The 17,410-nt window shown below is 37.8% G+C and overlaps 1 protein-coding gene and 1 pseudogene across 5 annotated transcripts in view; both read left to right on the top strand.

Annotated features, from left to right (window-relative positions):
• The window catches only part of LOC114505343 (constitutive coactivator of PPAR-gamma-like protein 2), a 264,300-nt gene that overhangs the window by 220,618 nt on the left and 26,272 nt on the right, over window positions 1-17,410 (top strand). For 3 of the 5 annotated variants that reach the window (XM_036016503.1, XM_028523233.2, XM_028523236.2), the window contains 6 exons: window positions 2,362-2,464; window positions 3,022-3,098; window positions 3,541-3,818; window positions 4,601-4,874; window positions 5,510-5,681; window positions 16,750-16,999. In XM_036016503.1, coding sequence (XP_035872396.1) covers window positions 2,362-2,464; window positions 3,022-3,098; window positions 3,541-3,818; window positions 4,601-4,874; window positions 5,510-5,681; window positions 16,750-16,999 — 1,154 coding nt within the window. Of the gene's footprint in view, window positions 1-2,361; window positions 2,465-3,021; window positions 3,099-3,540; window positions 3,819-4,600; window positions 4,875-5,509; window positions 5,682-16,749; window positions 17,000-17,410 lie in introns of those variants that run through there. The other 2 variants (XM_028523235.2, XM_036016502.1) reach the window with 2 other exon arrangements.
• On the top strand, window positions 12,562-14,435 carry LOC114505345 (annotated as a pseudogene).

Here is a 17,410-nt window from a genome sequence, read left to right as displayed (position 1 = left end):
TGTATGTGTATTTTGATGTGGTGTCAGTCATCTCAGTATAAAATTTCTTTAAGATTTTATTTATTTTTTTAGATGGGAAGGGATGGAGAGAGGGAGAGAAATATCACTGTGTGGTTGCCTCTTGAACACCCCCTACTGGGGACCTGGCCTTCAACCCAGGCATGTGCCCTGACTGGGAATTAAACCAGTGACCTTTTGCTTTGCAGGTGGCTAGCACTCAGTTTACTAAGCCACACCAGCCAGGGCTCAGTGTAAAAATTTTTAACCTGCTTTTTTTTTTACTTAATATTATGTCTTAGCCACTTTTCAATGTTGCTGTATCATTTTCATAAATGTCACCTTTGTGGATTTATAAAAGGGTAGAGCTTTATTAAGTACAATCACATATCAAATACTAAGTGAACCTCTGTAGACAAGGTCCCATGTTAGACACTAGGATATAAATGTGATTAAATCATTCTTTGTCCTCATAGAATTTGAGGTTAAATTGGGAGACAGAAGCAAATAAATAAGCAAAACAAAGAAAAATCATAAGAAAGATTTCATAGAAGGAAAAGGTTCCATACAAATTGTGCTCCTTGAAGAAAGAGTAAATGTTTGTCTGTGAGTACACAGAACAGAATGGTATGTTAAGGGAAATATACATAATTCATATTTCAGGGGATTGTGTCATAGACCTATTCTCAGTGACAATGAATAGTTTATAAGACATATTGTTAAGTGCAAAAAACAGGTTAAAACACATGTATATGGTTCCATTTATGTCAAACAAACAAACAAACAAACAAAACATATTAATGTACATGTAGCAAAAGTTATGACAGGACATATACCAAAATGGTGACAGTGGTTGCTTCTGGGGAGGGGAATGGGTACAAAGGTAAAGATATTAGGGAAGAGTCTGTATAGCTTGCATCGTTTAGGTGATTGTTTTCAATTATTATGTATATTATTGAGTGTTCTAATGAAATAATAATGAATACATAAATAATGAAACCTTGATACATGGAATCATGTAGATATTCTCTCAGTCAGTAATTGTGCAAACATTGCTTAGCCATGGAACCCTTTTTTCAAACAATATATTAAGTCCAAATTTTTTAGAAAGTAGAATGATATTCAAGGGGATTTTTAAATTATAAAGTTCCTTCTCAGTCAGCCCCATCTCCACAGGGGTAAAGAGCATTTTTACTAATATTGCTATAGATTAGTTTTGCTTCTACTTGAACTTTATATATACTGTTTTGTGTCTGTCTTTCACTCAGTATGTCTTTGAGATTTATCCATATTGTTTCATATATCAGCACTTTGCTCTTTTTTATTACTAAATAGTATCCCACTGTATGAATATACCACAATCTATCCATTCTTCTGTTGATATGCATTTCAGTTATTTCCAGTTTATGGCTATTATGAATAAAGCTGCTTTTAGCATCCTTGTTCATATCTTTTGATGGACAAATGTGCTTATTTCTTCTGAGTAAACTACTGAGAAGTAGGATTACTGCGCCATGTGGTAAATGTATTTTAATTTTATAAGAAACTGCCAAACTGTTTTCCAAACTGTACCAATATATATCTACCAGCAATTTACTGGAATTCCAGTTACTCCATATCCTTACCAGTGCTTGATATTTATAATATTTAATTTTAGCCATTCTGTGAATACATAGTGATGTCACATTGTGGTTTTGTATACCTTTCAGTGCTGTTGGTTTGAATGTTCATACCTTTTGAACCAGTAATTTCACTTTTGGGATATTTTCCTAAGGACATACTCTGAAATCCAGAAAATCTTATACGATATGTTGTTTGCTGCATAACTTATCAAAGCCAAATGTGAGAAATAACCTAAATGTCAGGTACTAGAGAAGTAGTTACATAACTTATGATATATTTATAATGATAGATTTATAATTATAAAATATGCAGCCATTGAAAATTATAACATAATAAAAGCAGGGTACAACATTGTAATAGAGTAAGGTATTAACTATAGAAAAATATGTGTATTAAAATAGTCCAGCTACACAATTCAACAAAAAAAGCTTATTTTAAAAACTATTGGAAGGAGAAACACATCAAAATAACTTTGGGTGGTGGTACTAGGTAACTTTCCCCCTATCCTTACGTATTTTTCTAATGATCATATTTTTAAACTTAATTAAAAGAATTTTCCAGATTTTATGTTCTATAATGCTTTCTCTTTATCTAATCTCTCCTGCAACATGAAAAATTGCTCTCTTGGGTTTCTTTAAATATTTGATTTCTGCTGCTGTTTTGACTCTCAAATTATAAATGCATGAAAAAGATACTCTCGTGTTGTTTCTTCTTCTGAACATCTCATGTTGCAACATCCAGTCCAGGACGGAAGATAAAATAGAGCGATTCAAGAAAGCAGTTGAGTACTATTCAGTCACAACCAAACTCCCTTCGCTGCCAGTGGGTTCCTCCTCCTTTCTAGGTAAGGTTTCCATCTGACCCAGAGCTGCTCTGTCCGTAGAGAAGCTGAGGTAGTCCCTCAGAAACTCCTGGACCAGAGTAGAATCACCTGCTTGTATTGCAACCTCCTAGAAGTCATTCCTGTTTGATAGACATTCTCCTTTTGATTTCTATGTAATAAGAGAGGTTACATAAGACAGGGCCCTGATATCTCAAATTTTTAGGTGGGGTCTCATGCCATTTCCTTAGCTTGGGCTTCTTCTGATGCTAACCTCCACTGTGGCCTAGTATATGTAAAATAGAGCTATCTGTGGTGTCAGGCCTGAGTTTGGATTCCACCTGTGCTGTTTGCTAGCTTGACAAGTCACATTTGTATGAATGGTGGCTCATGATACCTATTTATAGGGTTGTTATCAGATGAAAAATAATTTATGTAAGATTCCTGGCATGATGCATAATAGCTGTTCAATAAATTGTTATTTATTATTAATAATTTTTCAGGTGACATGGGGTTAGCAGAATGTAACATGCTAGAATGATTAGGATTGACTAAAATATCGCCCTTTCTCTTGGCTTCAGATTTTCATAATAATCGGATTGCAAATCCTCCTCTTCCACGAAGGGAAATGTGCACTATTTCTGCTGGGAAGCCAATGGTAAGTATCTTTTAAGAGACCTGATATCATTTGTTAGCATTAGACACAGGTGGCTTCTAGATTTTTATAATCTGAGTTAAGGAGTTAGGATGGTTCAGTATATTAGAATGTTGAGGCTATACATACCTATGTCACACTCTCAGCCTGAGTCTCGCAGACTATGTAAACAAAACATCTGCATCAGTAACCAGTATAAGGCATTGTGAAGGTACATTACCTAATTCTAGTGAGTGATTCTAGAAGACTCGGATCAGTCCATTGTCCTGCCTCTGGGGAATTCTGTCCACATGTCACTGTTAGAATTTTTTGTTATTCTCAATAGGTTCTTTGTATCCCAATAATCCATGTTGCTGGCATCATCCACTTTATCACAGCTTTCGAGGGAATCATCTTGGAGCCTGGTAAAATATTAAAGAGCTTTTCTGTCTGTTTTATTCTTTAGTTTGCTCACCATGTGCCCCAGAAAATGAAATATCCACCACCATTCCCATTGGGACCCAACTCCTCCCTTCTCTTCTCCCCCCATGCTTTGGGGGAACCCCATGGTTTTTCTGAGGATCCCATGCTGCAGGACAGCCCCTTTGCCAATTGGGCTGTGTCTTATGACTCCTCATCACAGTTTCCCAATTACCTGACTTCCAAAGCCTCACCTCCTCTGGGACCAGACTCTTCTCACTCTTCTTCCTCTGATGGTGATGAGCCAAATGGACTCAGTTCTGAGTAAGTATCTGTGCAGGCACCAAAGGGAACAGACTTTGGAAGCATCTGTATTCTTTTACTGCTAACCTGGGCAGGGGTGTAGGGAAGTATATATTCCTGGCTTTTCTCTGTGGCTTTTTGCTCTTAAGCAAAGTAAGAAAACTCTCTATTTGGTCACTTCATGCTCATTTTGACCCTGAACAGGTGGTAATTGTTGGATACCCAGGCCATGGAGGTAAAAGGCAGCATAGCAGCTGGTTAGGGAAGCTCTGGTATGGGTGTGCTACGTGTCATGGCTGTCATTTCTCAATTTGTGAGGGGAGTAGATTGAATGTAAAAAAAGGAAAAGAATTTATAGAGTTGAAGTATTGGAACAGTTGAGTAGGCAGTTATATTCTTAGTAACTAAGACAGGGTTATGAGGATTAACAGTGGGATTTTGTACTAGCTTATTTGTTCTTAGATTATTTCTCTAAGAAGATAATTCCTAGGAAACAGGGGTGCTTTGAAGTTTCAACTCTATTTTCTGAGAACACAAGCAGACTCTAAACATTGTCTCTTACATGATGCAAAGGATTCAGAGTGGTTCCCACAACTTTTAATCACTTTGGTTTGTGTCAGATGAAACAAGCCAGGAGGGTGGTGATGACCACTGAGTAGAAAGATACCAGGTCCACTGCTAACGCTTTGTCCTAATTTCCAAAGGGTTTGTAAGAGTGATCGAGATCAGAACAGACATCTTGAGTTGGAATATCTTTATCAACCTTCTCTCTCTTATCCACATTGTCTTTCTAAATTTTTTAGTCACTTCACAGAAACGTTTCAGCAGCAGCCTAGGTGGGAGGATCCAAATGGTGACAGAAGGTCTTGGGTACAGCCCATTGTTGCTGGAGTTTCAGATGCTACCCTCGGTGATGGTGAGCCCCACATCCCATCTCTTCTTTCTATGTCTACAAGGAACCACATGGACGTCACCATTCCGCCCTTACCTCCAGTACCTCCAGAAGTCTTGAGGGTTGCCGAACACAGACACCGAAGAGGTCTTATGTACCCATATATCTACCATGTCCTCACTAAGGTGAGAACAAGCATCTCATTGCCTCCCTCCTTCCCTGCTCTTGCAGGGTACTTCACTCTTCCTAGAACTGTAAGTTACCAAAAAAATTCTGATTATCGGTATCTGAAGGGAGATAAAAGGAGAGTAAGTGTTCAGGGGCCTTTCATTGTATTAAGGGTCTTAGGTGAGGCGAGACCAGGAGGAAATGAGACTGTGCAGTAAATGAGGCCCCAAGAAGAAGTGTAAGTGTGAGATTTCAAAGAAGATAATACACCAACTTGGTGGATTCTGGTCTAGGGGAAGACACAGTATAAGAGGCTTTATGCTCTTGTTCTTTGCCTCTTCCTCTGCTTCTCCAGAGCTGTTCCCCTCCAACAGTCTTACCATACAAATCTGTCCCTCAGCAAATTGTCTAAGATGGACTTTCCCCATTTAGTCAGTTAATCAGTCATAGCAGAGACTTTAAAAATAGGACATAGCTTTTGAGCTGGCTATGGTCACCTGGGTTTGTTATGGCTTTCCTTTAGTCTGAAACATCTAAATATAAGTAGAAATTTTAGTGGCTAGGCTACAGTTCCTTACTGGTTCTTCTCAGTCCAATTCCAAACCTTGAGGTAACTCATTTTCTCCTTTCCCCTGAATTGTTTTCTTGTTAGGGTGAGATTAAGATCCCTGTATGTATTGAGGATGAGTGTAACATGGAGCTGCCTCCAGCTGCTCTCCTGTTCCGGTCAGCTCGTCAGTATGTATATGGGGTCCTTTTCAGTCTGGCAGAGACACAGCGGAAAATGGAACGCCTGGCCATACAGCGACAGCTACCTGTGGAAGGTAAGTATAGTTCTGGCATTGAGAGAGCTCTCAAAGTTTGATGCACAGCAAAAATGTCTATGCAAGTTCATTATACTTTCAGCTATAGAGCAGTCTGAGAAAATGTATAATTTACCAGGATACTTATTGGTATGAGGAATGAATTAATTTAACCCCCAATTCTTTAACCTGACTACTACTTATAAGAACCATGATGGATATTGGGAGTGTAGAGGTGTAACTGACACAGTCTCTCCTCTTTAGTGAGGCTTTTGTGTTAGACTTGATCCTGTAGATAATTAGAGCCATTGAGATGTTTTTAAGCTAGAGTAGGGTGGTCAAAATAGTGTGTTCAAAAGAATCTTTTAAATTTCTGCTTCTGGGAAGAGGGAATACATACTTTTCCCTATTCCTCCTGCCAAATACAACGAAAAGCCCAAGATATTATATATGAAATAAGCACTATGCACTCTAGAAGGTGAAGAGAAAAAGGCAGGCTGTCTCAGGACCTTGGGTTTACTTTTGCCTCATATATCGCAGACTGGGTATGGGTCAAGTTGGCATCCCAGAAACGCTAACAGGTGTGGACCAATGAAAACCCCAAGAAAAGCCTGCTTTCTCTAGCCAAATGACCTGAAAGGAACAACCTAGCAATGCATAAAGTTTTGAGGTAATAATTACTCTACTTCAGCCAAACAACATAGGAAAACTGGAGCCCACACCTACCCTCACCAGCAAAGGCTTAATGAAGAGCCTAAACTTCTAGTTTTGCCAGGCTGTAGTAAGATGGGGAGCCAGGACTTTCATTCTCACTTGGAAGTAGGCAGCATCCCCCTTCAACCATCAGAGTGGTGTCAGAAAAGACCTACTGAAACACAATATTTAATACCCAAAATGTCCATGTTCCTATTGGAAAATTCCTCATCATACCACAAACCAGAAAGAATTCAAACTGAGATCTCAAACTGACCAAGGAGAGAAAACTGATAGACACCAACATTGAAATGACACCGATATTTGAATTACCTGACAATGATTTCAAATCAGCCATCATAAAAATGCTTTGACAGACAATTATGAACATGGTTGATACAGATTAAAATAGAAAGTTTTGGCAAAGAAATATAAGATGTAAAAAACAAATGGAAATTAAGAACTAAAAATTACAATAACAAATAAAATGCTCCATAGATGGGTTAAACAACAGATTGAAGGTAACAGAGGAAATATTCAGTGGACTTGGAAACAGAGCAATGAAAATTACCCAATCTGAAAAACAGAGAGAAAATAGATTGAAAAAATGAACAGGAACTAGTGGAACTATGGCAAAAGATCTAGTATTTGTGTCATCAGAGTCCCAGAAGAGGAAGAGAAAGTGGATGGGACTATAAAGGTATTAAAAAAAATAATGACTGAAATATCCCCAAATTTGGCAAAAAAAATAAATAAATAAGACCAGAGATTTAAGAAGTTCAGTGGTTTATAAAAAAAAATGAAAACCACAAAGAAATCCATGCCAAGATATACTGCAGTCAACCCTTTGAAAGCTAAATACAGAAAAATTATTGGAAGTAACCAGAGAGAAACAATGCTTTACCCATAGGGGAAAGTAATACAAGTAACAGCCAATTTCTCATCAGAAGCTGTAGTGTGCAGAAGAAAGTAGCACACCATTTTCAAGGGCTGAAAAAACAGAGCTGTCAACTCATAGCTCTACCATATTTTGCCATGTATAAAATATGCTCCCATGTACAATGTGCACCATGTTTTAGTGCTGATTCCCATGTATAATCCACATCCTTATTTTTCCTTCAAACATTTGGGAAAAAACTGTTCATTATACACAGCAAAATGCTGTATATCAAAAAAAAAATACCCTTCAGGAGTAAAGGAGAAATCAAAACATTATCAAGTAAAGGAAAACCAGGATGTTTTTTCACAGCAGACTACCCTAAATGAATGATGAAATGTAGTTTTCCACACAGAAAGGAAATGATAAAAGAAGGAATCTTGGGACAGAACAAGAAAGAAAAAACAATGGAAAGACAAAAATATGGATAAATTCAATAGACTTTCCTTCTTCTTGAGTTTTCTAAATTATGTTTTATAGTTGAAGCAAAAACTAGAACACTGTTTAATGTGGTTCTCAATGTCTCTAGACAAAATGTTTAAGACAGTTACATATGGAAGGGGGTAAAGGCATGTAATAGAGGTCAGGTTTCTACACTTTACTCGCACTAGTAAAATGTCAACACCAGTAGACTGTGATAAATTATGTATATACAGTGCACTACTAATAAAATGCACTGAAAAAAGCTATGCAAAGAGATACACTCAGAAGCACTATAGATAAATCAAAATGGAATTCTAAAATAAGTTCAAGTAATGCATAGGAAGGGAGGGATAAGAAAGTAGAGATATGAAAAACAGAACAAATTGAAAAAATAAAATGACAGACTTAATCCCAAACTTATCAATACACACACTAAATGTAAATGCTCTAACTACACCAATTAAAATACAGAGATAGACACACTGGATAAAAAACATGACCCAAGTATATGCTGTCTACAAAAAAGTCACTTCAAATATAAATGATATAGATGAGTTGAAAGTAAAAGAGTGGAAAATGATATACCATGAAAACATTAATCAAAAGAAAGCAGGAATGGCTGTATTAATACCATATAAAGTAGACTTAAGAGCAAACAAAATTACCAGGGGAAGAGAGGTACATTACATAATGATAAAAGGGTCAATCTATCAAGAAAACATAACAGTCCTAAATGTGTATCACCAAACAACAGAGGCACATAAAATATGTGATGCAATAGGTAAAACTTAAGTGAGAAATAGACAAATCCACAATTATAATTAGAAACTTCAATTCCCTTCTCAATAACAGGTAGAACAACTAGACAGAAAATCAGCAAGAATATAGAACTCAATGACACCATCAATAAATAGGATATAATTGACTCTTACAGAGCACTCAACAACAGTACAATACATGTTCTTTTCGCATGGCCATAATATGTATGCCACTAATAGAGCATATCCTTGGCCATAAAACAAACCTCAGTAAATTTAAAACAATTCAAACCATACTGGGTATATTCTCAGACCACTATAAAATCAAACTAGAAACCAACAGAAAGATAACAGGAAAATCTACGAATACTTGTCAAATAACAAAGCACTTCTATGTATAATCTGAAGGAAAAGAAAGAAATACATGGAACTAAATGAAAATAGAAATCCAGCATATTAGAAGTTGTAAGGTAGAGATAAATAATTGCTGAGAGGGAAATTTATAGGGCTAAATGTTCACATTAGAAAAGAGGGACTTCTGGCCAAGATGGAGGTGTAGGTAGACACACTGTGCCTCCTTGCACAACCAAAATAAGGACAACAACAATTTAAAAACAAAATAACAACCAAAACTGACAGAAAGTTGAACTGTATGGAAGTCCAACAACCAAGGAGTTAAAACAGACACATTCATCCAGACTGGTAGGTGGGGCGAAGTCAGACAGCTAGGTGGAGAGGGGTTGTGGCACAAAAAGTGGTGGCACCAGGCACACATGCAAGACTGCAGCCAGCGGACCTGGACACACAGGTGGCAGCTGGCAGACCCAGCAAGGCGGTGACTGAAGCAAGGCACTGCATACAAGGCAACTGGCTGACCAGGCGGTCCCACATTCGTGCTCAGATAACCCAGGCGAAACTGAGGAGTGAGATAGACCATGCAATCCAGGGTCCCAGAGCTGGGAAATAAAGCCTCAAATCACCGGTTGAAAACACCTGTGCGGGTTGAGGCACAGGGAAAAACTACCAGCCTCACAGGAGAGTTCATTGGAGAGACCCACAGGGTCCTAGAATGTACACAAACCCACCCACATGGGAATCAGCACCAGAAAGGCCCAGTTTGCTTGGGTGAAGCGGTGGAAGGGACTGAAAGCCAAGAGAGAGCAGAGCAAGTGTCATTGTTCCCTCTCGGACCCCACCCCCACATACAATGTCACAACCCAGTGACTGGGTCACCCCTTTTACCCTCCGTGAACACCTAAGACTCTGCTCCTCATATGTAACAGGCACGACAAGACAAAAAAAAAGTGGCCCAAACAGAAGAACAGATCAAAGCTCCACAGCAAGTACAACTGAGTGACAAATAGATAGCCAACCTATCAGATGCAGTTCAAAGCACTGGTGATCAGGATGCTCACAGAATTGGTTGATTTTGGTTGCAAATTAGATGAAAAAATGAAGGCTACACTAAGTGAAATGAAGGAAAATGCACAGGGAACCAATAGTGATGGGAAGAAAACTGGGACTCAAATCAATGGAGTGGAACAGAAGGAAGAAAGAAACAATCAAACAGAAAACAATGGAGAAACAAGAATTCAAAAAAAATGAGGAGAGGCTTAGGAACCTCCAGGACATCTTTAAACATTCCAACATCCGAATCATAGGGGTGCCAGAAGGAGAAGAGGAAGAGCAACAAGTGGGAAAGTTATTTGAACAAATAATAAAGGAGAACTTCCCCAATCTGGCAAAGGAAATAGACTTCCAGGAAGTCCAGGAAGCTCAGAGAGTCCCAAAGAAGAGGGACCCAAGGAGGAACACACCAAGGCACATCATAATTACATTAGTCAAGATAAAAATGAAGGAGAGAATCCTAGAAGCAGCAAGAGATAAGGAGACAGTAACCTACAAAGGACTTCCCACCAGACTGTCAGCTGATTTCTCAAAAGAGACCTTACAGGCAAGAAGGAGCTGGAAAGAGGTATTCCAAGTCATGAAAGGCAAGGACCTCCATCCAAGATTGCTCTATCCAGCAAAGCTTTCATTTAGAATGGAAGGGCAGATAAAGTGCTTCTCAGGTAAGGTCAAGTTAAAGGAGTTCATCATCACCAAGCCCTCATTATATGAAATGTTAAAGAGACTTATCTAAGAAAAAGAAGATAAAAAACATGTATAGTAAAATGACAGCAAACTCACAATTATTAACAACCACACCTAAAACAAAAACAAAAACAAACTAAGCAAACAACTAGAAGAGGAACAGAACCACAGAAATGGAGATCACATGGATGGTTAGCAACAGGGGAGTGGGAGGAGGAGAGAGGGGGAAAAGGTACAGAGAATAAGTAGCATAGATTGTAGGTAGAAAATAGAAGGGGGAAGGCAAGAATAGTATGGGGAATGTAGAAGCTAAAGAACTTATGACACATGGACATGAACTAAAGGCAGGGGAATGTGGGTGGGAGAGGGTGTGCAGGGTGGAGGGGAATGAAGGGGGGTAATGGGACAACTGTAATAGCATAATCAATAAAGTATATTTAAGAAAGAGGGAAATGATCTTATCAGTCATTTAAATTTTCTCCTTAAGAAACAAGAAAAGGAGGAGAAAACAAAACCAGCAGCAAAACAAAAGAAGGAAATAGTAAAGATAAGAACAGAAATCAATGAAATTGATACAGCAAAACAAAAAAATTTTAACAGAAACTTGGTTCTTCGAAAAGAACAATAAAATTGACAAACTTCTAGTAAGACTACAAGAATAATAAAGAAAAATAAAAGAAAATAAAGACAAATAAAGAAGGCACAAATTGCTAATATTAAGGCAGGGGCTATCACCACAAAGCCTGAAGAAATCAAGTTTGATATGGGAATACTGTAAACAACTCTGATACATAAATTTGACAATTTAGACACAATGGACCAATTTCTCAAAATATATAAACTAACATACCTCACCTAATATAAAATAGATAATTTCAATAGCCCTATAAATATTACTGAAATTTTATTTGAACTTCCCAAAAATGAAATCTTACTCAATTGGTTTCACTAGAGAATTCTCTCAAATGTTTAACAAAGTATTAACATCAACTCTACACATTCTTTTTCATAAACTAGGAGAGAAGAGAGAACACTTCCCAACTTATTCTAAGGAGCCTGTATTTCCCTGATACTAAAACCATATCAAGACAGTACATTAAAACACTTTTGACTGATCAATATGGTTATAAAATATCTGAAGAAATATTAGTCAATAGAATTCAGCAATTTATTAAGAGAATGGCCAAGTAGGATTTATTCCATGGTTGCAAGGTTTAATATTTGAAAAATCAATCAGTGTAATCCATCATGTAAACAGGCTAAAGAATAAAATAATATGATCATCTCAATGGATTCAGGAAAATATTTGACAAAATTTGATGACTATTCATGATAAAAAATCTGAAAACTAGGAATAGTGGGGAATTTCTTCAACTTGATAGAGAACATCTACAAAACCCTACAGCTAATATTATACTTAATGATGAAAGACTGAATATTTTTTTCCTATACATGAGGAACAAGAAAAAGATGTCCACCCTTGCCACTGCTCTTCAATATAGCACAGCAAATTCTAGCCAGTGTAGAAAGGCAAGAAAATGAAGTAGAAGGCATACAGATTGGAAAAGAAGAAATAAAACTATCCCTAGTTGCAGATGACAATATAGTCTATGTAAAAAAATCACAAGGAATTTACAACAAAACTTTTAGAATTGATATGTGAGTTGATCAAGGTCGTAGAATATAAAATAAACATAGAGAAATTAATTGTATTTCTATAAAACAACAATGAATATGTGTAACTGACATAAAAAATGCAATACCAGCCCTGGTTGGTGTGGCTTAGTGGATTGAGCCCCTGCCTGATTCCCACTCAAGGTACATGCCTGGGTTGTGGGCCAGGTCCCCAGTTGGGAGTGTGCAAGAATCAACTGATTGATGTTTTCCTCCCTTCCCCTCTCTCTAAAAATAAATAAATAAAACCTTCCGAAAATGTAATACCATTTACAATCCCTCCAAAGAAAATGAAATCCTTAGGCATATATTTAACAAAAGAGGTTTAGGATCTGTATGCTGAGAATCACAAAATGCTGATGAGACAAATCAATGGAAAGACATAGATGCCCATGAATTGGAAGACTCAACATAGTAAAGATGTCAATTCTTCCCAAATTAATATACAGGTTTAACACAATTCCTATCCAAATCCCAGCAGATTTCTTTGTAGATACAGACAAGAATATTCTAATATTTATATGGAATGACAAAGGAGCTAGAATAGCTAAAATGTTTATGAAAGGGAATAATAAATTGGGAGCAATCGCTTTACCTGATTATGATGACTTACTGTGTAGCTAAAATAATTAGGCCTGGATGGGAAGGGCAGGGTATGTGCTGGACAAAAAGTCAAAAGGAAACAAGGCCAGCGCTATGGGGGTTTTTCTACCTGCAGTGTTTGATTCGTTCTTAAGGAACTGAGAGCTTAATTTTCCAAAATGTCAAAAAGACCATGTTATTTCCCACCTCCCATCCCAACTCCCACAACACAAATGCCCAGTACACCAGGGTTTGTGGGATATATCCATACAGTCATCTTGCCTGCAATAGCTGCAGTCTCGGAGGAAACCTGGGCATCAAAAGCTGGCTCACAGCATCCTCTGGTATTACAATTGCAAAAGCCCCAAAGCCAGCAGATAAGCAGAGAGGTCTGGGACCAAGTAAAGGCTTCCAAGTCTGACTTAAAGTTGTGAGAGATTAGCAACATTGTTGGTGTCATATGGCAAGATTTTCTTCATTAGTGAATGGAAAAAAACCAAGAATATTTAAATCAATTTGAAGCAGAAAAAGACAGAGTACAATGAATCTGTGAAGGCCTACCATAATTTTCCCATATACCTTGCAAACATAAATGCAAAATGTCATGCAGAATCTGCTTTAGAAGAAGAAAGTCAACAGGCTGTCTCACATGGAGAAAGGAGAACCTTACATGAGCACCCAGCCTGTTGAAGATCCAGATGATTATAATGATGGATTTTCTTTTTTTTTAAGTGGGTTTTATTTTTTTATTTAAGATTTTATTTATATTTATTTTTAGAGAGGGAAGGAAGGGAGAAAGAAAGAGAGAGAGAGAAACATCAATGTGCGGTTGCTTCGGGTCGTGGCCTGCAACCCAGGCATGTGCCCTGACTGGGAGTTGAACCTGTGATGCTTTGGTTCGCAGCCCACACTCAATCCACTGAGCTATGCCTGCCAGGGCTAATGATGGATTTTCAATGAAGTATATAGTCACTCTCTATTTCCAGAGGAACCACCACCTCATCCGTGAAATTCTTAGAGTGTGGTGCCAGACATTCAGTCAATGTTATAACACCTAGAATGCAAGTTCTCAAGCAACAGGTCAAGTCTTCAATGGTTTGTCAGCAAAAAAAAGGAGCTGAACTTGTTCAAATAGAGGAGCAATGCCAGGAATAGAAGAGGAAATTCCAGGGGAGCACAGATTCGTTTAAAAATGAACTTAAAAGGTTGTGTGATTTGAAAGTAGAAGTGGATATGGAAAAACTTGCAGCTGAAATGGAACAGGCTTACAAAAGGCAAGAGGAAGTGGAGAAGCCAGCAGAGCAAGCTGAACGCAGTCAGAGCAGTATTGTTTCTGAGGAAGAATGAGCTACTAGTAAGATTAAAAAAAAAGAAGAAGAAGAAAAAGAAGACAATAGCATTCCAGTGGAGACAGAGAAGGCACACCTTGAAGAAACAATGGAAAGTGAACAGAATGGTGAAAAAGGCACATCTACTCTTGAGGACAAAGAGAGTGGGCAAGAGAATGGACAGTATGGCAGAGGAAGGGACAAGTGATTAGTTACACTGGCTCAGAGTGGAAGAATAGAGGAGAGATCAACAGATTCCATACCAGAAGATTAGAAAAAAGAATAAACGTTGCCTTGATATATGTGTTCTAAATACTTTTTTAAATGAAAAAATGTTTTTGAGTTGGAAAAAAAAGACGTACTGGCAGTGATATAGATATATAGGTAAACGGAACAGAATAGGAAACCCAGAAATAGCCCCATATCAGTACAGCTAACTGATTTTTGACAAAGCTACAGAAGCACTTTATTGGAGGACATATAGTCTTTTTAACAAATGGTACTGGATCGACTGGACATCTATATATGAACAAGTACCACATATCTCAGGGGTTCCCAGCCCCTAGGCCATGGACCTGTACCAATTGTGGCCTGTTACAAACCAGGCACACAGTAGGAAGTGGGTGGTGGGCAAGGAGTGAAGCTTTGCCCACATTACCATGTGAGTTCTCCCTCCTATCTCCAGTGCCCCTCCCACCCACCCCCATCCGTGGAAAAATTGTCTTCCACGAAACCAGTCCCTGGTACTGAAAAAGTTGGGGACTGCTGATCTAGATTAGTATAGGAAATATATAAAGAACTCTCAAAACTGAACATTATAAAAACAACCTAGTTAGAAAATCAGCAAGACATTTCACTGAAGGGGATATGATTATGACAAGTAAAATATGAAAACATGTTCATTGTTAGCCATTAGAGAAATGCAAATTAAAACAACAATGAGGTATTACTGCATACCTATCAGAATGGCTAAACTGAAAACTGGTGGTAATTCCACATACTGGATTGGATGTGGAAAAACTGATCATTTATAAATTGCTGGTCTGAGTGTAAAATGGTACCACCACTTTCAAAAGTAATTTGGTAGTTCTTTTCAAAACTAAAAGTGGACTTATCATACAATCCAGCACTTAATGTTTTGGGGTATTTATCCCAGAGAAATGAAGACTTAGTTTCATTCAGGAACTTGTATACTAAGTACAATAACAACTTTATTCATAATAGCCCCAACTGGAAACAACCCAGATGTCCTTCAAAAGGTGAATGGTTAAACTTTGGTACATCCATACCATGGAATACTATTTAGCAAAAAAGGAACGAACTATTCACAAGGTGCAAAAACATGGATAGATCTCAAGGGCATTATGCTGAGTGAAAATGCCAACCTCAAAAGATTGAATACTGTATGATTCCATTTATAAAACATTCTCAAACTGACAAAATGATAGAGTTGGAAAACAGATTAGCGATTGCTGGAGAATGGGTATGGTGTGGGGGATACCAGCTGTAACCATAAAAAGGGGTAGCATAAGGGGGATCTTTTTAGTGGTGAAATAGCTCTGTATCTTGATTGTGGTGGTGGTTATACAAATCTACGCAGAACTATATACCCAATTATACCAATGTCAACTTCCTAGCTTTGATATTTTACTAGAATTATTTTAGAGATCAGCATTGGGGAAAACTGGGTAAGGAGTTCTCTGTACTGTTTTTGTGACTCCCTGTGAATCTATAATTTTTTTAAATTAAGAGGTTTTTTAAAAGAGAGCATTCTAGAGGTTGTGGGGCATAGTTGTGAGGGGGGCCAGGCAGGATTAAGTTAAAGCAGGGACAGCAGTCTAGAGACTCTTACCAGGTGGAAGATGATGAGATGTGAATCTCTACAATATTCATTGTGATAAAGGAAAGGGAATAGATGTGATAAATGATAAGGTAGTAGAATCAACAGGAACTTGAGAATAACTGGATGTGTAGGAGATGAAGGAGAGCAAGGACTATAGGATGACACAGGTTTCTAGTTTGTATAACTGAGTAAATGCTAGATGTGTTAAGTAAAAGAGGCCATAGGAGCTTGCGGTGTACTAGATATAGACAGAAGCCATGTTTTCCTTTTCTCTTATACCTTTGTAAATTTAAAAGAGATTGGCTTTTTGAAAATTTTGCGAAATTCTTTTAAATTACTTTGAGGTGTTCTATAGTCCAAAGCCAGGCAGTCACATGGTTCTTCCTGGACTTCTTCCCTGGATTAGGCTAGTACATCTACTTAAGAAATGAGTTTCAAAGTAATTAAGAACTTTGTGACATTGAGCATTGATTTCTTCATCTACAAAATGAGCACTATGTTTTGTGATGATATAGTCATAAAACTTCTCTCTGGGGATTGCTCTGAGGAGTAAATGAGATTTGATTTACATTTATATGCAAAGTACTTAACATATATCAAGCATATAATAAATGCTTACTACTTCTGCTAACAATAAAAGTTATAGCAATAAAAATAAACAGATAGTGAAGTATGATGTATCCTGTCCATTGTCGCCAGATGTAGAAATGCTCAGAGATTCACTAGAGCCTGTTTTTCCTCAATGTCTGTTTTCCAGTTCCTTCAGTGATCCTTAAAGAGTGGTCTGCCTATAAAGGGAAGTCACCTCAAACACCTGAGCTGGTGCCTGCGCTGACATTTAGGGAATGGACTTGCCCAAACCTCAAGAAACTCTGGTTAGGCAAAGCAGTTGAGGACAAGAACAGAAGGATGAGGGCCTTCCTGGCCTGTATGAAGTCAGATACACCCAGTATGCTCAATCCAGCTAATGTCCCCACCCATCTGCTGCTCATGTGCTGTGTACTCCGGTAAGCCATGTGACAGGTGGCCAGTTCATTTCTCTTACTTTTTGGACATTTCCTTTAATCAAGTGTTTTTATAGTATTCTAGGGTGGGAAGGTTTTTGTTTTATATTGAGCTTAGACTTCAGAAATGCTGAAATTGATTGCTATGATAGTTTCCTCAGTTTATGGTCTCTGTCATCATCAGTCATGCATGACCTTTTTTTAATATTTGGTTTTATATTTGGCTTCTGTCCCTTTTAGTCCTTATTCCTGATCTAGTTCCCTCTTCCTCTCCACCCATAGTTATAGACTCTGTGGTATTTCATGTGCGTCCTTCCAAGCCATCTTCCATTTATATATTTAGACATTATCCATGCACAGTCTATAGTATCATTTCTACGGATAGATTGTTTCCTGTTTTTACATAAAAGATAT

This window comes from Phyllostomus discolor, chromosome X (genome assembly GCF_004126475.2).
Source record: "Phyllostomus discolor isolate MPI-MPIP mPhyDis1 chromosome X, mPhyDis1.pri.v3, whole genome shotgun sequence".
Classification (NCBI taxonomy): domain Eukaryota; kingdom Metazoa; phylum Chordata; class Mammalia; order Chiroptera; family Phyllostomidae; genus Phyllostomus; species Phyllostomus discolor.
The sequence above is the reverse complement of the archived record's forward strand: the minus strand, read 5'-3'. Positions and strand labels throughout refer to the sequence as shown.